Source organism: Physella acuta, unplaced genomic scaffold, assembly GCF_028476545.2.
Source record: "Physella acuta isolate Inbredline_101_S28 unplaced genomic scaffold, ASM2847654v3 ptg000592l, whole genome shotgun sequence".
In the NCBI taxonomy this organism is placed as follows: domain Eukaryota; kingdom Metazoa; phylum Mollusca; class Gastropoda; family Physidae; genus Physella; species Physella acuta.
In genome coordinates this window covers 1,156,459-1,181,777 of record NW_026732111.1, presented here as the reverse complement: position 1 = coordinate 1,181,777, position 25,319 = coordinate 1,156,459, and the positions used below count along the sequence as shown (strand labels likewise).

Sequence of the window (25,319 nt, the reverse complement as noted above, 5' to 3'; positions counted from 1 at the left end):
CTTGTCATTTATCTTCTCCTTTAACATATAACACATTTAAATTGTGTTATCATCCATTTTACATATCATGTGACTATATCATTTATAACTACTGTGTGATGTTGTGATCAAATCATGACAAGTATGTGCCAGCTTACCCTGTTTGTGTAGGGATCTGTACCCTAACATTCTTGATATTACATCAGCAATTCAATCTTTGTATAAAATAATAAACTCACTTAGCGTAGAGTAAATTGCTGAGTTAGTTAGGGAGAGTGACTGGCTTTGTTTCAATACACAATGCGATCCAAGGCAATGTTCAGCACTTTGTTTTCGTGTTCACATAGCACACAGTGGGAGCCGGACGTTTTCCCGAAAGACTCTTGCCAGAATGCCGTTCGCCCGAAGGTCGATTTCCCGGATGGACACTGCCCAAATGCGACAGATGCCGGAATGGACATTTGCCCGAATGTGACAAACGCCCGAATGGACAGTATACAACTATTATTATTTTCTAGGCGTATATTTAAAATATCATTCCGACGGGGAGGGGGGGGGGGACGACGACACCAACTGAAAACTTTTCAAAGTTTACAGTGGTAAAAAACGTCAGCACTAGTTTTAATGTAAAAGTGTGATAACAAAAAATATAATGAGAATACGATTTGTTGGGATATAATTTGCCCATACAACACTAATTGAATATGGGTACACACACACACACGTTTTGCTATGATTTTTTTACTTCTGCTATTATTTATGTTAAATCTACCGACACTGGCCTCGCTTAATCATTTTAAATTGTAATAAAATCTCAGTAAATGTAATTACTTTTAAGTAATACATACGTATCTAGTTCGTGTACTTTAATGTTAAATGAGCAATACACGAGGTTGATGGTGCTAATATTACAATGGTGTTCATCAGAGTGTGAAAAGTATTACAGAATAAATGAGGATGGTATTAAACGTACAGTTTTAAACCATGCCGTTATAGATGATTGTGTAAATATAAATGAAATATAATCCATACTTCCATTTTTTGTTGTTCTGTTTTTGGTCAATTTTGTATAAATATACAGTGACTCATACAATGTATTTGTCTTTAGGTGTTATCAGTATTTTTTTTAGGCACCTCTTCGGAGTGGGTGGGGTCATTGACCTAAGCACGTCCATTTCCCATCCACTTGCAAAAATTAGAAAGAAATATATATTTTTATATAATAATAATGTTTATAGAAAAAATATATTTTAAGAATGCCCACTCCTCGCACTAAGTTAACCCCCCCCCCCCCATCCCCACCTGTAGTAAAATGGTATAAAAAATACTGAAAGTTACAACATAAACTAATGACAAGACTAAGTTTCCTTATAAGGATCAAAAAGTCAGAGTTTAGCATGTATGTGTGAACTTGAACATGTCAATCATACAGATGTTTTCTACTCCACAGAGTCACGTGTATGTAACAGATGTGCTCGTTATGAAGAGCTTGATGATCCTTCACTTGTCTGTGACAATTTGAACTTTTGATCAGGTACTTGGATGCTACGGTCTTATTTTATCGAACACTAGGAATATTTGTATCATCATAAGATGGTTTTTATCTTGACTGTGTGACATATGATAAAAGCACAGATAAATTCATTGGAGTTGGTGTGTGGTATGGAGATAGGTATTGTACGTCTATATAAGTTAAGTGCATCTAAACTAGCGATGCTGGGTCAGTAGTTGTTGACATGAAGTAACGTCAAAAATGTTTCTCAGACCAAGACGCAAATTTATCCCGCTGCAGTAGTTTTACTATCGTTAGTTTATAGAAGTGCAACACAAAACATGTTGTATGGTGAACTCACAAAATAACAAAACATATAATCACAAAGCCAAAAACAAGACACTCACTTTGACCTGTTATTATTTGTATTTATATCAATACAATAAACACTTAATTTCTTAAGGTCTGCTTAAAAATAATGTGTTAAGTGTTAGAGACTGCATCAACAGGACTAAAATCTTTAAGAGAAAGTTGCTGTGATGTTCTTTTGTTTATATATTTTATTCACTAAAACATACATTTTACACTTTCTGAGATCATATTTAAATGATAATTACACTAAGGGACATAACCAATAAAATATATTTCAAAGTATACATATCTTGATAAGCTCCCTTGAAGGTTTCCTTACATTTTTTACTTTCTCGTATAAACAAAGTATAGAGAAAGTCTTGTAATCGTGCAAAATAATAAAATTACAAATCTCGACGTTTTACACCTCACTGATACGGAAAAACATAATTTTGCAATCTTGTCCGAATGTCTGTGTGTCTGTCTGTGTGTGTGTCTGTCTGTCTGTGTGTAAACAATATAACTGGAGTATCGTTACAGCAAGGTTGATGAAATCTGATATATAAGTATTTTATCAAAATCGTAGATCCCGTTCAACTTTTGAGCGATTTCCGATAACCGGAAGTGGTACTTTTTCTACTTTGAATTTTTCAAAAGCCTATTACTTGAGTACTATTTCAGATAGAATAATTATTAATAAAACAGATAGTGTTAGTTACCTCACAAGTTAAAGACAGTTACAAGTACTATGGACGTTTCGACCCAAGGTCTTCGTCAGCACACAACAGTGTGGTTACAGATTAGACAAATAAAGACAAACAGTAACACAGTTTTTGACTTAGCTGGACAGTGAAAAACACGTCTTGTCTGCTAGCAACGCTATCCAAAAGAAAAGACGCGTGAGAAGGACGCTTGGACACCGTATAGGGGTGGGATTGGGGGCGTGGTGTATGCGGGAGAGGGGGGGGGGGAAGGGGGTTGGTTAGGTGAAAGATATCTGTTCATTCAAGCCATCGGGTGCCCGTGTACCAAATTTAAGTATTAGTCGCGTTTCAGTGCTAAGGCGATTTTTAAAATTGTGGCGAAACCGAACGGCGGTTACACAAAAGTTTTTTTTTTATGTCATGTCCACTCTTGTTAAAGTGTTTGGCCACAGGAAGACCGTCTTCATTGTTGATTGAACGCAGATGTTGGCTAACCCTGTCAGACAATCGTTTCCCTGTTTGTCCAATATAAAAGATGTTGCATCGCCTGCACTGGATGACGTAAACTACGTTATGGGACTCACGGTTGAAGTGATTTTTAATTTTGAGGGTTCCCTTCGGCAGCTGGAGTGATTCAACCTGAAGGGTGAAATGACAGGTATTGCATTTACGGGGACAAGGAGTGGTGCCAAATCTGGTGTTGGTAGTGGGTGGCAGGCGGCTGCGAACTAAAAGGTCTCTGAGATTGCGTTCCCTTCTATACACAACCAAAGGATTCTGTTGAAATAAATGGCCTAAATGGGGGTCTGACTTGAGGAAAGAATAATTTTTTATAATGATATTTTTAGCCAAAACCGAATGAGGATGGTAGGGTAAGATGAGATTAGTTCTATCTGACTTTTGTTTTGGAAATTGTTGAAGGAAGGCTTGGTGGTTAACAGTTGTTATGCGGTGTAGTGCTGACTCGAGTATATGCTCCAAGTATTACCGGAGTCGGAAGAACTGTAATAGCTCATGGGCCTTGATCCAAAAGTCGTCATCATCTAGACAAATACGTCGTAGTCTTAAAAATTGTGAGAATGGTATAGAATTTTTGCAGGCCGGGGAGTTTGACGAAGAGTAAAGCAGATGTGAATGTGAGTCGGTTGGTTTGTAGAATACAGTCCTCCCAACTTTGGTTGTGTTAAGCGATATTGTCATACCCAGGAAGTTAACAGAACTGCCTGAAATTTCAGAGGTAAATTTAATGTTGGGGTGGTAGTTGTTGCAGAAACATTTACACAAACGTGTACACAAACAGGTACACAAACAGGTACAAATTAACTATCGTTACTCCAGTTACCTACACAGTCACTAATGCCATTGTGATTTTATACAATGTCATCTACTATTTTTTTTTAAAGTGAATATTTTGTCAAAGTTATATTAATTACATTCATATTAATTACGTTTAAAATGTTTTTTTTTGTAACGAAAATAAAAGGTGTATTTACAAACGCTTAAAATAATTATTTTTCTATATCTCCGTCTAGAATAATGCACTTAAATATATCCTTACAGTATAACAACATATGTGTGTCACCTCATGCATGCATACAAGTTTTCGAGTTCACATATACACACGTGTGTACGTATGTGCAAGCATTTATGTGTACTCTTGTGTGCATGTGTGAATTAACATCAGACACAAGATTTGGATTAGCTCACACACACACTAGATTTGGTTTAGCTCACATACAAGATTTGGTTTAGCTCACACGCAAGATTTAGTTTAGCTCACACACAAGATTTGGTTTAGCTCACACACACGATTTAATTTAGCTCACACACACGATTTGGTTTAGCTCACGCACACAAGATTTGGTTTAGCTCACACACACAAGGGTTGGTTTAGCTCACACACACAAGATTTGGTTTAGCTCACACACACAAGATTTGGTTTAGCTCACACACAAGATTTGGTTTAGCTCACACACACGTGTGGGCAGAAAACGCTGGTTCTAGACGTTGTTGAAGATATAAAACGAATAGAAATAATTGTGATCTTTTATTGTAAAACCAAAAATAGAACACCAGCCAACTATTGTAAAAAGAATGTTGTGTTAGTCAATGTGTAGTTAGATCCGTTCATATTTCCTTTTAATTTTTTAGTTAATGCGCAGAGTTAGTCTGGGCAGATTTAACCTGAATTATTTCATTTAACTAATACATCGCCGAGTGTCAAAATGCTATGCGCTATATTGCACGCTAAAACTGTGTACATCCAGCTTTTATTTCTGGCTTTGATTCCATAGCATTCGTTCATATAAGGAACAAAGTACAAGGCAGCACTTGTTTCATTTAGGAGTTTTTCTCCTAGATGAGTGTTTGTCCCTGGTTATCGAGCCTAATTTAGGAAAGGGACCGAACTCTCGACTTCAGTCAAAGCAATAATGAGATCCATTACTTGAAAACGGGGATAATGACGTAGGGGTGTGACGTCATAGACCCATTAGACATAGCGTCGTTTAATTTGTTTGTGTTTGGTATAGTATTAATTTTAAAATTAAAATGAAAATATCAAATAAAACAGACAAACATGATTTATATTTTTTGAAAGTCTCAACTTAAGTAGACAGATCGGAAAAACTTCAATAATTGTACACATTTGGCTGTAGATTTGATTGTCACTACAGCTGAGCTTTTTGATTTTGCGATGTAATTCTCTGTGTTAACATACATATACATACAAATACATATACATGAATACACACACACACATATATATATATATATATATATATATATATATATATATATATATATATATATATATATATATATATATATATATATATTTATTTATTTATTTATTTATTTATTTATTTATTTATTTATTTATTTATTTATTTATTTATTTAATTATATTTATACATATATACTTGATAGCTAAATAGATGTTATAATTATTATAGGTGTTAATGTATGTTAATTTACAGACACAATGTTACTGAATACAAACCAAAAACAAAAATGATTCTAACACGGAAACAGTTATTTTTTTTTCAAATTAAAGGCAGTAGTGATCAAAATGACAACAGTTCTTTGCAGTATAATAATTTAAAAAATATTTTTTAATGTTAATAACAAATTAATGTTTTAAATACAAAATACAAATGTTAATGTTTGTTAAGTGAACTCATTCTAACAATCTTTTTTTAAATAGTTCATAATCATGTAGTTCCAGGTATAAGTTGTTTTTTTAAACAATTAACATAAAAAGTATGATTAGACCATACACCTAGTGCGTGATAAAAGATATTTAAACAGGGCAGTCTTATAGTCTATTATAGATATGAGCTTAGTATCGTCAAGTATGACACCATATTGGTGAGCACGTTGAATAAGCTAGAACTCCCAAATGATGACTAAACAAATAACATATAAACCACTTAAGTTTGTGTAGACATGTAGTCTACACACATAGAAAATGGTTAGCGTGTGTATTACATGGTGGTTACATATTTTATTGTTTTGAGAATTTACCATCCACCATGTTTTGTGTTGTACTTCTATAAACTAACGATAGTAAAGCTACTGAAGAAGGATAAAGCTGCGCCTTGATCTGCGTTAAACACTTCAAGGTAAAGCTCTTGACCTTTCTTCATGTTGACAACCACTGATCCAGCAGCGCTAGTGTCGGCACATTTCACTTCTATAGTCGTACACCACACGTCTCCAGCCACCACAGCAACTCCAATCTGTTTATTTTCCCATTCATGTAGACTGACACAGACGAGATATAAACCATCATGTGGTGATACAAATTTTCCTGTTGTTTGATTAAAATGTTGACCGTTATATTCACGTACTCCATTAAAGGTTGAAATAATTGATCCATCACTGACAGGTGTGGGATCAGCAAGCTGTACATGACAAGCATATCTGTTACATACACGTGACTCTGTTGATTAGAAAACATGCGTTTGATGTACATGTTCAATTTTACGAATGCTCTGACTATTTGATCCATAATATTTGTAAATTGTCGTTTCTTTCGCTTATGTTATCATCTCATTATATGTGTTTTGTATGCAGTTTATAATGTAAGTAAAATTGACAAACCCAAATCAAACAATTATTTTTAAAAAAATAAACTATGTTTAATAATCTATAATGTTTACATAACTTTGTGAAAGACCATAAATTGAAACATTACACCACTAAATTAGTACGGTCCTTAGTTTGTGTGGTGTTAGGTTATCGTTTCCTACGTATTGACACTACTAGTTTAGTAGGTCAATTAAAACCTCACAAAACGTACAACACATGTTATATACGATATGCTAAAACCGGGTCTACGACAAATTCCTGACATACACTTGCCCAAATGCCGTTTGCCCCAAGGCCGATTTCCCGAGCAGACACTTTCCGGAATGCGACAAATATCCGAAGGGGCATTTGTTAATATCAAATAGACATTCTTAATCAATTCAAGTTTGACATTTCGATAACACAATTCTGGGCATAAAAAACAAATTTGTTTATAATACACAAAATGAGAATCATTTTAAAAACCTCAGATAAGCGAAAATTATATTTTCGTCTTGTTTTATAGACAGCAAAAGATGTAGGCCCTAAACTTTCTTTAATATAGCAAATACTAATTAATTCATAATGCCTGCTTGCAGATATTAAATAGTATTTTGTTCCCTTTCAATTTGGTTAGACATTTATTTAATTATCAACATTTCAAATTTAAATTGTTAAAAATGACTTTTGGTAATCAGTAATGTTCACATTTTTCGGGCGAACGGCTTTCGGGCAAATGGCTTTTGGGCATTGTCGCATTCGGGCAAGTGTCTTTCGGGAAATCGTCCGACCCATTATAATCATGCAGTCCGTATGTGTTCACATTATAGTTTAATTATATATGACTTATCTATCGAAACAAGAATTACTAGAACTAAAGTTGTTCTGTTGTAGGCCTACTTAATAATGACCGATCACAAGATTTGCACAGTCAGCATTTTGTAATGTTCATTTCAGTTTACAGCAAATTATTTAGATACTAAGATGTTAAAAATGTATAATTATCAATGTTTTCAGGTTATTACTTTCTTTTTTATATTTCAGATCTGTCTCGTATGTGAAAACTTCTTAATATAAGAAACATAAGGGGATGACGTGACGTTAATAAAATTAGTTAATTTTAAACTGCAGCTCTGTATATGTCTTACTGTACTAGGGTAGACCGCTGTACGTCCGTGTAATAGAAATGCAGAGAGTAAGAGATTTAGAGAGAGCGTGAGAGTGGGCGGTAAACAAACGTATAAAACATTTTACCGATTGGTTATCATTGAGAATTATTTGATAGCTTTTACTATTCCTACATTTAAACGATAAACTTTAAACGATTAAAAGATAAACTTGTCATATAATCACTATTGTTATATATATAAGTTTTAAAACCTTTTTTTTACAAAGCAAACTTACCTATGAGATGAAAATCGTTAGACAACTTTGAAATAGTATTTTCAAGTTCACCCAGCTAAATCAAAATAAAGTGTAAAGGAAACAAATGAAACAATCACATATCTACTGACTCACTAGCTTCAATAGATAATGGTAACTTTTAAGAAAAGGAAATGATTTATTGTATGTTCTTATTTAATTAATAAACTATTTATTAGTGAATTCCCAAACATTATGGACATTACTGGAGTAATTTAGGATTTATCAATGTTGCAAATGATTTTTTAAACAGTATTTCAAACATACCTTATTTAATTTTTCTTCTCTAGTTTCCAAGTTCTGGTTAAAGATTTGAATAAGTTTCTCAATGGGCATCAATCTTTGTTGTAGGAGTTTGTTCATCACATTGTGCTAAATGACCGACGATCATAATTAAAGAATTCTACAATTAATTATTTTTGTTGTATATTAAATCTAACATACAATTATCATTTATATAACAGTTATGATTATAGGATAAATTAGCCAACTGTCACATTTAAAAATTTGAAGTAAATTGAATTGCAAGTAATAATAGAACTGTGTACAAAAAGCACAACAATTTTAAAATATACCTTTGATTGTAACTTTTCAAATTGAGTTGATGTTTTGACATTGTTTTTTTTATTTTCATGTTGTAAGGAAACAATCAAATCAGAATGGCTTTTAATTTCTTGTTTCATACTGTCTCTTATATCTTGCATCTCTTTGTTTATTTTGCGCACTTTGTTTTCATATTCTTTCATATCTAGAGACAGTCTTTCTAGTGTTTTGTTTGACTTGGATTCTTTTTCTTTTAAACTTTCAATTTCTTTGTCTAGCTCCTTTACTTTGTTATCGTGTTCATTCATTTGTTTTCTGAGGTTTTTAAAATTCTGTTTTTGTTTTTTAGTCAGTTGTTCAATGTTTACCCCCATGTCACTCTGCTCTGTTACAAAGTTGTCTCTCCATAGTTTTATTTCTGATATGTCATCTGTAGACTTGTGTTGTGTGTCCTGTAGTGAAGATAGTGTTGTTTCAATATAGGCGAGTCTACGCTCTAGGTCAGGATGTTCTTTAACTGAAAATAGTCACACATATTCAGTTTGTAATTTTAAAGGAATGAAATGTGGAAAAATAGGTTCTTTAAAACAGAATACACAACAAAATTAAAGTAGTTTTCTTTTTTTAAATTAAAAAGTATCTAACCGTACACGCTTTAGCACTGTAAACGGCTTATGATGCAGCTACTTAACTTGTTATATCAAACAAAACTAAGACATACCGGCTGTATGTGTGACTTGTGTCTTGAGTTGTCTTGGTGATTCTCCTGTTTGAAATGTTGCTGTTGTCTGTGTGTCAGGCTGTGGTAAAGATGGCGTTGGTTTGTTGACACTCATGTTGTCCTCATCTGGTTGATTGAGATTTAAATTTTATTTTTTATTGCAGTTGAAGTTTACAATGATTTTGTGTTGTATACAATATGTTTTACTAGTTTAGCTTGTTAAAACTATAATGTAATCTATAATCTAATGAAATACTCTGATGAAAAAAAAACTTTGACCATGAGCCAATTGTAAAGAAAAAAAGTATTTTTAAACGTCTACCTATACGTATTACACATGCTGGTTTTTTTTACACTGATGTTTAACTAATTTATAAGTAACATGTGTTCAATTATTACTTAACCAAAAGTGTTTTTAAAAACATACAACATTCTAAAATCTCTTAAGGCTCATTAACAGGGGCGGAACTACCATGCCGCCAGACCCAGCAATTCAGGGTTGGGGGGCAGGCAGAGTTTCTTCCAGACATCTCTTCGGGGAGGGGTGGGGGCGAAGCCCCCCCCCTCCCCCCCCCCCTCCCCCCCTCCCCCCCTCACCCCCCCCCCGAAAATTTCAAGTGCCCTCCCGGAGAAAAAAGTCTGGAAGAAACACTGGGGGCAGGGCGTTTATGGGACCCTACTCCGACGAAAAAACAATAAATTTTGTTTTCATAAATGTCTTTTGTGCACCTTGATGGTGGTTTTGTAAAAAAAAAAAAGCAGGTCTACAGTAACCAACACACACTGTTGCGTAGAAAAATATTGTATAATCTACAAGTGCTGGTTTAAAAGATGGGCAAACGTTTACACCACTTCCATGACTTACTGTCCTTCTTTAAAATAGGGGTGCATATGAAGCTCATTTAAATAGCTCTGTACTATGTAAATTGAAAAGCAATGGATTCTCTTGATTATAATTTAAATAAGACATGCTAAAGAATAGTATATCTTTAAAAATGAATGCATTTAAAATTAATAAAATAAATACAAACAGTTATAAAAATAAACATAACGCGAGAAACCATTGCACAAATCCATCTTACAATTTTATATACTTTTCACAAGCTTTTTGCCTTTGCTATATTAAAAATTATAAAACATGTTTATTTCATGCCCGAAATTAATGTGGGCTGATTTTGTCTGGTTTGTTGTCTCAGAATGGTTATACATTGTAATGAAATAGATAAAATTACTCTGGAAATATATTACCTAAAATTTAGTGAAGCAGGCTACAAATATTTATAAATAAATATTATATATATGTATATATATTTATATATATATATATATATATATATATATATATATATATATATATATATATATATATATATATGTATATATATATATATATATATGAATACATATATATATATATATATATATATATATATATATATATATATATATATATATATATATATATATACATATATATATATACATATATATATATATATATATATATATATATATAATTATATATATATATATATATATATATATATATATATATATATATATATATTAGGGGGCTCCAAAATCTTTTTAGCGGCGGAGCCTTTTTTTTGCCTAGTTCCACCACTACTCTTCAACCTTTTCTTAGGATGAATAATGTTACGCAATTTGATAGAATAATTCTTCACTTTTTTAAAAAGGATTTACAAGATAGAATAGTGGGATATGATTTTTATATAAAGTAAAAATTATATGCTTATGAGTGGACAGTGAAATTATATCATTTTTACATAGTTTTTGCAAGATCTGTAAACTAAACTAAAAATCAATTTGTCGTCTTTATTCAGATGAAACGTGTGAATACGTAATAAACAGGCTACATGATCATAGACTTTTAACGTTCTATAAAATCGTAATGATCTTGAAACTTGTTATATGGCCAATAAGGCTACAAAGTGTTATTGTAAATTCTTCATTTTTTTTAAAATATAAGGATTTACAAAATTCATTAATGTAATATAGAGTTTATATAAATTAAAAAGCGGAAACTGGTTTTGTAGTTCGTTCACAATGAAGTGCAGTTATATCCCTTTAACACAGTAATCGTAATATCTGTAAACTGTATAACAATTTCGTTGCATTTTCTCTATAGAAACGAGTCAATACTAAAAACATAGGCGGCTACAAGACCATAGAATTTGAGATTTTAAATTATAAAAACTATTAAAGTACTGACTTAAAATATGTGACGTCACATCCAACAAGGCCGTGGCTGCTGTGTCCAGTTCTTGTGATAGCTCGATGTAGCTGACAGATGATTGGTCAGTTTTTTCTTCTAGCCACGCCTTACTTTTTGTAACAACCTGGTTAAAGCAAACAACAATATTATTTTAAAGTGGCCACGTGCTGTCGTGCTGTATTTATAAACAGTCTTTCTTGTGTTGCATTTCTTAGCAAATGCACTTAATAAAACGCTAATCGTCACAAGTCTACTTGATCCTGTTCAAGATACATTCACACTTTAAGTATTACGATGTGATGTTCATAATTGAAAATTATTATTCTAAGTATATAAAATGAAAATTGTTTTTAAAGACTTTCAAAAGTAATTTTTTAACTCACAAATTTAGACACTGAGCACTATAATAATCTAACACTTAAATCCATCCAAGTATCCACGACAAAAACATTTTTTATAAACATGTTACATACAGATATGAGCTTTATATATTAGATATCAAAGTTATTAATTATTAGGTACTTTTCAATAATAGCGATTACCCATTTTAGCGCCCCTCTATGGATAGCGTCCAAGGCGACCGCCTATTCCACCTTATAGATAGGGCCGGCCCTGGTTTCGATAATTTCTTAGTTGATATAAACTTACATTTTTCATATTTCCTATAACAGGCTCCAGAACTTGTATCTGTTCTTCCAAATATTTCACGTGTTCCGTTACAAGCTTGACCTGAATTCCCGAAGGCATCTAAGTTGTAAAATTGTAATATTTCGTATATTTTAAACTACGTATGTCATAAAATTTAAATAATGATTTTTCATTTGAATCCAGCATCAACAGTGTTATTAATCAGTTGTTTGTGTCTATAATAGTCTATAATATCAACTGATCAATTTATTTGAATTCCAGATATTAGTTGCTAATTTATACAAAAACACGGTCTCTGTTCAGGGCATATGTTTTGGTTGTCTGCAACTATGTCTATGCCCATAAAGTTAAGTATATAAATACGTAAAAGAGTTTGTGTCGAAAATTGTGAAATTTGCATTAGCTAAAAATATTGTTCTATAACAGCGATCTATGAGCTCTACTACATTATAATTTCCCGTTTCGCTAAAAATATACACCTTGGTTTTCTTGATTTTCGGGTTTGATTGCTAACCTACAATTTAGTGACAACATTTAACTGTGGATAGCGTAAATACTCTATGGCAAAGTAAGTTTTTAAAAAAACGAATTGCGTATTTGTCAAATAAACGATTATAAAATCGAGGTTAAAAAAAATCTTTTTTTAAATAAATTTAGAGTACATTTTACACAATTGGGTTACTATAGTCATACAAAATATTCATAGTATATTTTATGTTTTTTAAATATAGTAACTTTATCTATCCGTTTTAAAACAAGATAGTTTGTTTGAAATGTACTTCTTATTCCATTTAAAACTATGTAGATTAGCTTTACCTTAAAATGATGTTTTTGACGAATCGAAGTAGGACTTAGTATCATGAGCAAGAACTCTTCCTGCTTTAAATAATATCGGGTGTTCCCGAAACGCGCTGTCAGTTTGAGAGTTATCTCCCTTTTGTTGATGAATAAGCTACATGTAGATCAGCCGCAACACAAAATCTATTTTATTAAAACAACATTCTATCGAAAGGTAAGTGAACAGGTGTAAGTATAATTCACATCAACGTTGATGAGGGTAAAATGCGAATACTAACCGCGATTTATCGATTCGGTAAAATGCAAGATTGAGTATAAGTTAAAAACTTCGTTTACGTTACATTTTTGTCTCGCAGTTATAATATTTCACTAGGACTCTCGCATCTGCAGTCCGTTGTTGTTAAGTTTCATATGCATTTATAATCACTTTATCTATTACTTACATGCAGAGGTCTGAGTACAACCCCACCAATGAATCTTTAAATATTTTGTTGGAACAGTTAGAGAAGATGCATGTTCATGTACAAAGTACTTTAAGTTATTTTATCAAACAGTTGAGTCTTATTTATACATAATGTTTATTAAAAAGAAAATATACTTACTATATTCTAAATTGAACTCATGTGAATTATAAATCTGTATCTGTATCTATAAAAGCAAAGAGGGGAATGTTTGTTACTCACACCTATTAGGTCGGGTACTTGCAGGTAAGTTGCAGGGAAATTGATCTTGCCAAAATTTGCTGTTCGATCTTTTTTAACCGGGAAAACCATAGTCATCTCAATAACCGAGTTTAAAGTGGTCCGAAACTGACCTAGAATGACAGCGGCCTTATATAAACTTAATAGTTTTTAAAGTGCTTGAATAAGATCCACCACTTACAGATACGACAAAATGTTGATACTTGTTAAGGAGATAGCTCTTTATTGTAGGCACCTGGAAAAATACCAGATTCTCAGAAATTTCAAATTAAGGGGTTAATGATTAAACGCTTTTACTAATCAACTTTATTTGTTAAAGGGACGTAACAGAGTTAGCAATTTGAAATTTATTTTTCCCCCTTTATTTGACAACGAGCAAAAATAATCTAAGAAAATATTCGGGTAAAACAAACGCTTTTTTAAATATATTATAAATGATTTTCAAATACTTCTGACAACTAATAAAAACTATCAAGTTTAACCAATCAATTATGCCTACATAAAGGGATATAACTGAGTCAGGAGTTTCAACTTTTAATTTTTTTGCAGTTCTTTGATTACTTAAAGAAAACGGTAATAACATGTATGCCAAGATAAAAATAAATCCTTTAAAATTTATTCTACCCAATCTTTAAGTAGGGTGAAAATTAAACAGTCTATAATAACTAATATTTTAATCATACTTTAGACTGCCTTTGATTTCTCCCAAACAGATGAAGCGATCATATATTGTTTTGTGATGGTATGTACTTTATTGGGAATTTAAAATCAAGAGATTATTATGAATTGAACATTGTTGTGTTTCCTGTATGTCATGCATTTTAATGCATGAACATGCAACCGGTCCCCACTCCTAATATGTACACAAACACAGGCGATTCTAAATCTTAAACGTGTACACAAACTACGATTTAGTGACTATATAAAAGTACACAGAACTAACCCACAATAACCCGACTGGACTATCATACGCGGTTCTAGCACACATAGTATACATGTACACAAACATGTACACAAACAGGTACACAAACATGTACACAAACATGGACACAAACATGTACACAACCATGGACACAAACATGTACAAAAACAGGTACACAAACATGTACACAAACATGGACACAAAAATGTACACAAACAGGTACAAAAAGACGTACACAAACAGGTACACAAACATGTACACAAACAGGTACAAACTACCTCTGATTACTCCAGTTACTCAAAGAGTGGCTGATGCCATAGTTTTTTTTATTGGTTACGAAAATAAAAGGCGTTTTACAAACCCTTATAACAAAAATTGTTTTTATATCTCAGTCTAGAACAGGGGTCGGCAACCTTTTGAAGCGGAAGAGCCAAAAGTTACAATTTTCAAAATTTCCCGGGTTTTAAAGAGCCACTAAAATTTTTTTAATTTCAAATATTTTATTTTTTTATTAAGATTATTAGTATTTGTGCAAGGAGCTGGAATACTACACTTAATCATATCCTTACATAATAACAACGTATGTGTGTCGACGCATGAGCGAATACAAGCTTTCATGTGCACATATACACTTTTGTGCACGTATGTGCAAATAATTATGTGTACTCTAGTGTGCTTGTGTGAGTTAACATCAGACACAAGATTTGGTTTAGCTAACACACACAAAATTTGGTTTAGCTCACACACACAAGATTTGGTTTAGTTAAACACACAAGATTTGGTTTAGCTCACACTCCCAAGATTTGATTTAGCTCACACACATAAGATTTGGTTTAGCTCACACACACGAGATTTGGTTTAGCTCACACTCACAAGATTTGGTTTAGCTTACACACACACGATTTAATTTAGCTCACACACAAAAGATTTGGTTTAGCTCACACTCACAAGATAGGTTTAGCTCACACATACAAGATTTGCTGTAGCTCACACACACACAAGATTTAGTTTAGCTCACACAAAAGATTTGGTTTAGCGCACACACGCAAGATTTGGTTTAGCTCACACACAACATATTTGGTTTAGCTCAATCACACACGATTTGTTTTAGCTCACACACACGAGATATGGTTTAGCTCACACACGCAAGATTTGGTTTAGCTCACACACACAAGATTTGGTTTAGCTCAATCACACAAGGTTGGGTTTAGCTCACACACACAATATTTGGTTTAGCTCACACACACAATATTTGGTTTAGCTCATACACACAAGATTTGATTTAGCTCACACACACTAGATTTGATTTAGCTCACACACACTAGATTTGGTTTAGCTCACACTCACAAGATTTGCTATAGCTAACACACACACAATGTGGGCAGACAACGCTAGTTTTAAACGTTGTTAAAGATATAAAACATATAGATATATATATATATATATATATATATATATATATATATATATATATATATATATATATATGAACAAAACAAAAGATGGTTCTTAACACTGATAACGATATAGACCAAATAGAAATAATGATCACATTTAATTGTTAAAACAAAATACAACACCAACTGAAATATTGACAGAAGAACGTTGTGTTTGTTTGTCGTTAAGGCTGTGTGCGGCACCGCATTTATGTGTGTTGGGTGTCAGATGTCGAATTTCAGTTTCGACCTAATTATTAAAGTATATCCATTTCTGAATACAAAACCACATAACATATTGTTGGAAAATGGTTATTTTTATTTTAAATTAATTTTTTTGTGAGGCATGTATATGCATGTTTTGTCTAATTTTTCAAAAACACTGCGAAAATTGCCAAAGTTTACTACTATAAAACATACAGATAACTAAAAATAGCTACCGCGTGTTTAGTATCGCCGGAAAGCTCCTTTTCTTGTCTATAACGACAAGGTAAATTTGTCAACCAATGAAAATATTCCATTTAATTTCGAATGTTCAAATGAAACACACTTTTTAAAGAGTTTGACCTACATATACCAAATTTTCCTTCTCGGCCTTACCCTGGAAGCAAGGTAAAATTCTATTGGCTGGCGGACTCGGCATTATCAGTGTTAAAATTTTTGATTCGCTAGCTAGTTTATCGTTTCCGGCGTGCCTAGTGATGCACTCATTCTTGTTGTGGATATTCAATCAGCTGTTTACAAACTTTTTAGACAAATCTCATCGTATCAAATGTTTTTGTCGGTTTAATAATGTTTAAACTGTTTAAAAGTATCGTGATTTTATACCAGCCACCATTCTTTGTTGATTCACTGCTACTAGATTTAGTCTACACAAGCCTACGAGAAGAGTAAGCAGTGTTTTACGTGTGTGTGTAGTAAGTTATTACACAGCAAGATATACACTATCACCCTGTGATCGAACCCATAACAGACTTATCAGATAGAACGATTTTGGTAATAACTTAAGTAATCCCCGGGTGAAGTTGGCCTAAACATGTTACAAGTGTCCTAATGCCTAACAAGGATAACAGAGTACACAACAAACTAGGCTCATGTGTTTTACAGTCTACAGCTGATTATGACAACTACAGCCTTAATTTTGTTTACAAGGAATAGATGCACGGACATCAAGCAGTGAGTATTTCAATATCCATTAAACTATTTGAATTTAAAGATTAATTAGTAGACCTAGATCTACATATTTTTTTTTTGAACATCTCATTTAGGTTAGTAGACCTGTTTGTCATTAGACTCATTAGTGGTTCAGATACTAGCTAGATCTAGATCTAGTTCAAAAGATTTTTATCTCCTCAAACTAATGAATCAAATTCTATTCAGTGATTCTCCTAATCTTATATTCATACAATATATCATTATAGTTTTATGATTACTTTTCTTTTTACATTTGTATATTTTATTAATAAATTCATTTCCCCTATGATTTAGGCCTACAGTGTGTGTTGAAAACCCTGCAAGTTGTCCTGGTTCAAGGTAACTTTCCCTACACATAATTTTGTTTCACATAACAATATCTGGAGAAAATGATTGAAGAGCTAGTGACCAAGTGAACTCAGTGAAAGAATATGGCAACTTTTAAATACTGCAAAAAGGAAAATCATATATCCGAGTGACGGTAAACCGCTTTTCAAAATCTTGTTCTGGACCCAAAACAGTTGTAAAATTTATTTATAGCTTATAACTTACAATGATTTTGCAACTTAGTTTAGGATTCAATAAATATTCAATGCCAAATGTGTTTGTGGTAAAGTGTGGGTTTTTTTTGTCCACTGAAATAACTTGATGTTCTACTTTCCTTTATAGAATTGACCTTTGCCAAGAGAGTGCCAAGCAGTATGAAACCAGACAATAACTTAGAAAAAGAGCATTTATTTTGGTCAGTGCACAAGAGATAAAAAGAGCTGAAGATATGAATAAATCAATTATTATAGTTATAGTGGTAGCAAGGATTTAAAAAAAAACCAATTGAAACATTTTGCCGGATGACTAAACTGGAAAAAGAAAATGCTAGATGGCAGTAAAAAGTAGCAGTTGCCAAAATGAAATGTGAATATGCTTAACAAAATAGAACTGTTAGGTGTGGTTCAGCCCATTTTTTGAAACAGTTTATTTTAAGAAAATAAAAATGTTTTTTACCTTTACGTATTTGATGCGTTATCTTTGTACGACAATTTTTTTACTTTATTATTTAAAATGTACTTGCAAGTTTAATACTTCATTGCATGTTTATATGTTAAATAAACCTGCATAAATTAAAACCAAATTTTGTTAGTATTTGTTAGGTTATGAATGAAATTTTTCATTTTTCTTTAGTTTTTTGCGTTTTTCTCAAAACGTTAAAATTCACTCTTCAAATCCCTACTCCTCTGTTAGTTCTGCATGTATTGTAATGAAACTTAGCCTGATTATTCTTCTAACATATATAAACAACTTCTATAAAGCATTTTTTAAAGATTTTTCTTACTTTAGATTTTATGGACTGAAATATGTTGAATTTGAGCAAATTTCAGCTTTTTTTAACAGTCTAGGATTTAAAAATCAAAAATAATTTTTTAAAACCCTTTTCTTAAAAAGTACTTTATAGAAAGTTTCAGGCTAATATCACTCTACAAAATGCTTGCATTTCTGTGTGTTTACCTCTAGTGGTTGCTGAGCCTTAGCATTTTGAAAATGATAAACAAAAATCCAATATGGCGGACGTAACCATGGCAACCAAAAATATTTTTCTTTTTGGACACCATTTTTAAAAATCCCATTGAGCATACATTATATGGGTGAAGTTTCAGTGAATTTGCTTGGCTAATAACAAAAAAGTGTTTTCCCTGTAGCTCCTAGCCTTAAATCGCTTCATCGTTTCTTAAGTTAGTGAGTAGATCTAGGATGTTTATAATTAATTTGCATATTTCCACATAAGTGATAACGATCTAAATTGTGATATTGGATGATATGTCTCACAGCAGAATTTTGTATTACCTATCAACATCATGTGCTCTCTATGGCACGCTAAAACTGTGTTTTATTTCTGGATTTTCTTTCTAGCCTTTGTACATCCAAGAACAACGTACGGGGCAGTACTTGTTTTATGTATGAGTTTTCTCTGCTAAATGTCCCTGGTTAACGAGCCTAATGATTTATATTTGCTGCAAAGCTCAACAAGATCCATGGGTATAGTACACTAAAGAAGGCAGAGCTAATATTGTAAACATTTGGCTGTAGATTTGGTTTTCACATGGGAAATTTGTCTTTATTGAGATCTGTGACGAACAGATGTTAATTAACGTAAATAATGCTCTTAACAGTCATGACTGATAATGTGTTTTATGTAACAACATGTCAGTTATCGTTGTTTGTTTTCGAATAGCAAATGTCTCCAAAAAGATAAAATGAAATCATACTCGTGTAGCCTTGTTTATTTCATAATAACCACTAATTTATCCACTTAACCCTAACACAACTGTCTTAACTAACCATTATCCCTATATACATATATATATATATATATATATATATATATATATATATATATATATATATATATATATATATATATATATATATATATATATGTATATATATATATGTATATATATATATATATATATATATATATATATATATATATATATATATATATATATATATATATATTTATTTATATTTATATATATATATTTATTTATACGTGTATACATTTATTTATACGTATATACATAATTTTAGATAGAATTATTTGAATATCTATTAAATACACATTGTTATTATTGTGTGTTAAGCTAGGTGTTAATTGACATATACACTGTTACTGAATAAAAAGACAATAGAGGTTATTTTTTATATTTAATCACAATAACAGTTAATTTCAGCATATTTCAATATATTTACAATTGCCTAACATGAATTAATATTTTTAACATACTAGACACATACTGAAGTTGTCAAGTGAACTTATTCAAACATTGTCTTTTATATAGTTCGGTTGGTTAAGTTTTATTTTTAAAAAACAAACTTGCACGAATTAAATGGTGCTCATAAAGCACTCACACAGTAAAATATATTTTATAAAAGTTATCCTATATGTGTTTTTAGTGAAGTAAAACATTAATTGGTGATCAGTGTTTCTTCCAGACTATTTTCTTCAATGGGGGGGGGACTTGAAATTTTCGGGGGACGACGACTATAATTTAACAGGGGTGGACATTGGTATAAGTTTTTATATATATTTTTTCTTATTTTCTATATAAATCCCTTTTCGTTCGGGGAGGTGGGGCGGGGAGGGCGGTAGACTTTCCTCAGGGGGAGGGGGCGAAGAGATGCCTGAAAGAAACTCTGTTCGTGGTCACACTGAATTTTTTGGACTTGTGTAATGATAACTAAACAAATAACATAAATCATTCGTGTTTGTGTATACATGTAGACTACCCACATAGTAAGTTGTTTAACATGTGTTTAACATGGTTACATATTTTATTGTTTTGAGAATTTACCATCCACCATGTTTTGTGTTGTACTTCTATAAACTAACGATAGTTAAACTACTCAAGATCGATAACTTTGCGTCATGATCTGCATAAAACACTATAAGTTAAATTTCTTGACCTTTCTTCATGTCAACAACCACTGACCCAGCAGCGCTAGTGTCGGCACATTTCACTTCTATAAACTTACACCACCTAAATCCAACCCACACACGAACTCCAATCAGTGTATCTTCTCTTTCATTTAGAGTTACACAGACAAGATATGAAACATCATGTTGTATGATTATAATGTTGACTATTATATTCATATACTAAACAAAATTTTAAAATAATTGATCCATTATTGACAGTTATCTGATGAGCATATATAGTCATCATATATATGTATATGAATAAGTTTGATACATAACTATAAATCAAGAGTTGAGTATATATCATATAGATAAAGGTATGGCCTATTTGTGTGTATGCGTGTGTTTGTGTTGGTGTTAATTCACATATACCATGTTACCGACCTAAAAGCAATATCGGTTTTTTATTATTGTTAACGTTGAATCGCAATAACAGTTACTTGCACTATATTTCATCATATTTATAAATGAATAACAATAAAATGAACATTATTTTTAAATAATTCGTTTTGTAATAGTTCATTTGGATTTTCACGAAATTGCGGATTTAATTTTCATAGTTAGCAAACAAATATATTTTATTTTTATCACATTTAACGTACAGAATATGTATATTACACATAAAGCTCTCATATTGAGAAGTAAAATATACGTAAAAATACGGTTATGTTATCTGTGTATATTAGTCTAGTAGAATAATATTTGCTGATCAAATTAAATTATTTTGAAGTGTAAAATGATAATTAAACAAACAACATATAAACCATTTCAGTGTTTGTATACATGTAGTCTACATCCATAGTAAGATGTTAGCGTGTGTTTAACATGGTGATTTCATATTTTATTTTTTGAGAGTTTACCATCCACCATGTTTTGTGTTGTATTTCTATAAACTAACGATAGTAAAACTACTGAGCCAGGATAATTTTGCACCTGGATCTGCTCTAAACACTTGAAAGTAAAGTTCTTGACCTTTCTTCATGTCAACAACCACCGACCCAGCAGCGCTAGTGTCGGCACATTTCACTTCTATAGACTTCCACCACACGCCTCCAGCCATCACACCAACTGTAATCAGTTTACCTTCCCTTTCATTTAGAGTGACACAGACAAGATATAAACCATCATGTGGTGATACAAATGTTCCTGTTGTTTGATTAAAATGTTGACCGTTATATTCACGTACTTGATAAAATGTTGAAATAATTGATCTAGTACTGACAGGTGTGGGATCAGCAAGCGTCACATAACAAGCATATCTGTTACATATACGTGACTCTGTTGATTAGAAAACATATGTATGATTTACATGTTCAATTTCACGAATGGTGTCATCCATTTATGACGTCTACAAAAATTTGGAATTTTAACAACATATTTTAATTGAAGATGCTGTAGACCGAACATTGTAATGTCATTCGTGTATCTATTAACGAATAAATAGTTTGGAGTAAATTCACTAATAAACATGACGTCATTATATAACTCTTACTCAAGTTTACGCTACACATGTTTCCATAACAAACCTTCCCCCCCCCCCCCTTTAGTCCTAGTCCCGCTGACCGTGAGCCCTACACACCTGACCAAGCGAGCATATTATACACGTGCTGTTGTTTAAATATCTTACTGTGACTTGATAATTTGTAGTTTTTTTTACTTGAAGAAAAAATCACTAGATCTACGTCGTCTTAGGTCTTGACACAAAATTGTTCTAACTGTTTTCAAAAGTCAAGCTTTAATTGTTTGAAATGTTTAAAATTAAACTTGAAATAACATGAAATATTTTAGATAATTGTTGCGGTCACTGCACCCCCCCCCCCCTCCTGATAGTAAAAAAAATATCCGCTTATTTTCCCAGGCTGGCGGTATACAGTGACATTTTGGCTACATTTATTCACCCGTTTGCTGGGGACATTCAACACGAGAACTGCAGATTTAATGTATAACCAACATTTTATGTGCATTTTTAAAAACTATTTTGTTGTTAAATTCAACACGTGGACGTTGATAATGACCCGACCCCCCCCCCCCCCCCATATCAAGTCCACACGCATTTACAAAAATATATTTTATTCGGACCTTCCCCCCCCCCCCCCCCCCCCCGCTATCCACGTGTGGAAGCCATAAAAGGATTATCCCCATGCTTTAATTATTTGATCCATAATATTTGTATTATCGTATTATTAGTTTATGTTACTTACCCTAAACATAAACTAATTATATGTGTTTTAAATGTTGTTCAAAACGTAAGTAAAAATGGCAAACCCAAATCAAACAATTACAAAAATACATTGTGTATAATAATCCATAAAATTTACATAATTTTGTCTAAGACCACAACATGAAACAGTAGACCACTAGTTTAGTACGGTCATCAATTTTAGTGGTGTTAGTTTATCGTGTCCTACGTATTGAAACTACGAGGGTAGTAATTCAATTAATACCTCACAAATGGTACGACAAAGGTTATATGCGTTATGTTATAATCATTCAGTCCGTATAGTTTAATTATATAAGAATAATTTATCGTATCAAGAATCTCTAGAACTAAATTTATTATGTTATACTTTTGAAACTCCCATAAAACGATTGACAAAATTAGCACCATCAACCTATTCTATAGCTCATTTCATGTTACAATAAATTAATATTATATAAGATGTTAAAAATGTAACAATTATTTTTGTCTTTCAGTTATTATTTTTTTTTTGGAATTAACCTCTGGCTCGTATGGGACTCCGTCTTTATGTTAGAAACATAAAAGGATGGTGTGATGGTAATTAAAATTGGTTAATTTCAAACTACAGCTGTGTAATGTCTTACTATACTAAGGTAGACCGCTGTAGGTCGACCCCCGACATACCAGGTGGTGTAATGTACCAGGTGAGGAAACAAACACCTGACGGAAACCCACGGGTCAAGAGACTGGCACTATGGGTGAGTGAAATGTTCCATTCTTTATCACGTTATGGTCTGTCTGGCTAACGAACATCACGTTATGGTCTGTCTGGCTAACGAACATCACGTTATGGTTTGTCTGGCTAACGAACATCACGTTATGGTCTCTCTGGCTAACGAACATCACGTTATGGTCTGTCTGGCTAACTAACATCACGTTATGGTCTGTCTGGCTAACGATCATCACGTTATGGTCTGTCTGGCTAACGAACAACACGTTATGGTCTGTCTGGCTAACGAACAACACGTTATGGTCTCTCTGGCTAACTAACATCACGTTATGGTCTGTCTGGCTAACGAACATCACGTTATGGTCTGTCTGGCTAACGAACATCACGTTATGGTCTGTCTGGCTAACGAACATCACGTTATGGTCTGTCTGGCTAACGAATAACACGTTATGGTCTGTCTGGCTAACGAACATCACGTTATGGTCTCTCTGGCTAACGAACATCAAGTTATGGTCTGTCTGGCTGTATGATTTGTTTTATAAAATCATTTTTTAAATGCAAACTTACCTATAAGATTCAAATCTTTGGACAATTTTGAAATAGCACCTTCAATATTTTGCAGCTAAAAAAGTATTTTATAAAACGAATGAAAAATCCCATAGTTTCGTACAACATACAGTGATGCAGTGGTTTTAAATGGTTATGGCATATTGTAAGAAAGGAAACAAATTTGAAGCTTGTGTTTATTTTTAAATACAGGTTATTAACTTGTCTATTTACATAGTGTTGATAATTAATGCATGATTTATCAACGTCGCAATTTAATTTTTAATAAAATTACTTCTCATATACCTTCGTTATTCTATCTTCCCTAGTTTCCAAGTTCTGGTTAAAGATTTGAATCAGTTTGTCAATAGGCATCAACCTTTGTTGTAGGAGTTTGTTCATTAAAATGTGCTAAATAGCAGAAAATTAAATAAAAGCATTACAATTTTAATTATTTTGCTATGCATTATAATTATCAAAAACATGTGTCTAAAAATTAGTATTGTATTTAAGGTATAACAATTGATACAGTTTATAAGTTGTCTTTTGATTTAACCAGCTTATAAAATGTGAAATAAGTTATGTGGCCAGTATGTGTAAAATTGTGTACACAGACAATTAGAAATTTTACCTTTTCTAATTGAGTTGATGTATTCAGCATGTTTTTAGAAAGCTCTTCTTGTAGGGTAGACATCTTATCAGAATGTCTTTTCATTTCTTGAGTTATACTGTCTGTTTTGTCTGCGTGATCTTGCTTTTCTTTATTTATTTTGTGTACGCTAGTCTCATATTCCTTCATATCTATAGACAGATTTTCTAGTGTTTTGTTTGACTTGGTTTCCTTTTCTTTTAAACTTTCAATTTCTTGGTTCAGCTCCTTTATTTTGTTATCTTGTTCACTCATTTGTTTTCTAATATTTTTAAAATTCTGCTTTTGTTTTTTAGTCAGTTGTTCAATGTTTACCCCCAAGTCACCCTGTTCTGTTACATAGTTGTGTCTCCATTGTTTTATTTCTGATATGTCATCTGTAGACTTGTGTTGTGTGTCCTGTAGTGAAGATAATGTTGTTTCAATATAGGCGAGTCTTCGCTCTAGGTCAGGATGTTCTTCAACTGAAAATTGTCACAAATATAAGTTTGAAATTTAAAATACCGAAATCTTAAAACAATA

General features: G+C 32.2%; 2 protein-coding genes and 1 long non-coding RNA gene across 3 annotated transcripts in view; 2 read left to right on the top strand and 1 right to left on the bottom strand.

Annotated features, from left to right (window-relative positions):
• The window catches only part of LOC131947362 (uncharacterized), an 80,919-nt gene extending 55,812 nt beyond the window's left edge, over positions 1 to 25,107 (bottom strand). Inside the window, exon 1 of the mRNA XM_059308565.1 lies at positions 24,780 to 25,107. Within this exon, the coding sequence (XP_059164548.1) occupies positions 24,780 to 25,052 (273 nt within the window). The 5' untranslated portion in view covers positions 25,053 to 25,107. The remainder of the gene's footprint in view (positions 1 to 24,779) is intronic.
• LOC131947346 (microtubule-associated tumor suppressor 1 homolog) overlaps positions 1 to 25,319 on the top strand; it is a 96,710-nt gene that overhangs the window by 63,156 nt on the left and 8,235 nt on the right. The gene's annotated exons all lie outside the window — the stretch shown is intronic.
• On the top strand, positions 16,696 to 17,949 carry LOC131947376 (uncharacterized). The gene is made up of 3 exons (XR_009387875.1): positions 16,696 to 17,200; positions 17,513 to 17,699; positions 17,888 to 17,949. It is a non-coding gene; the product is annotated as an uncharacterized LOC131947376 (long non-coding RNA).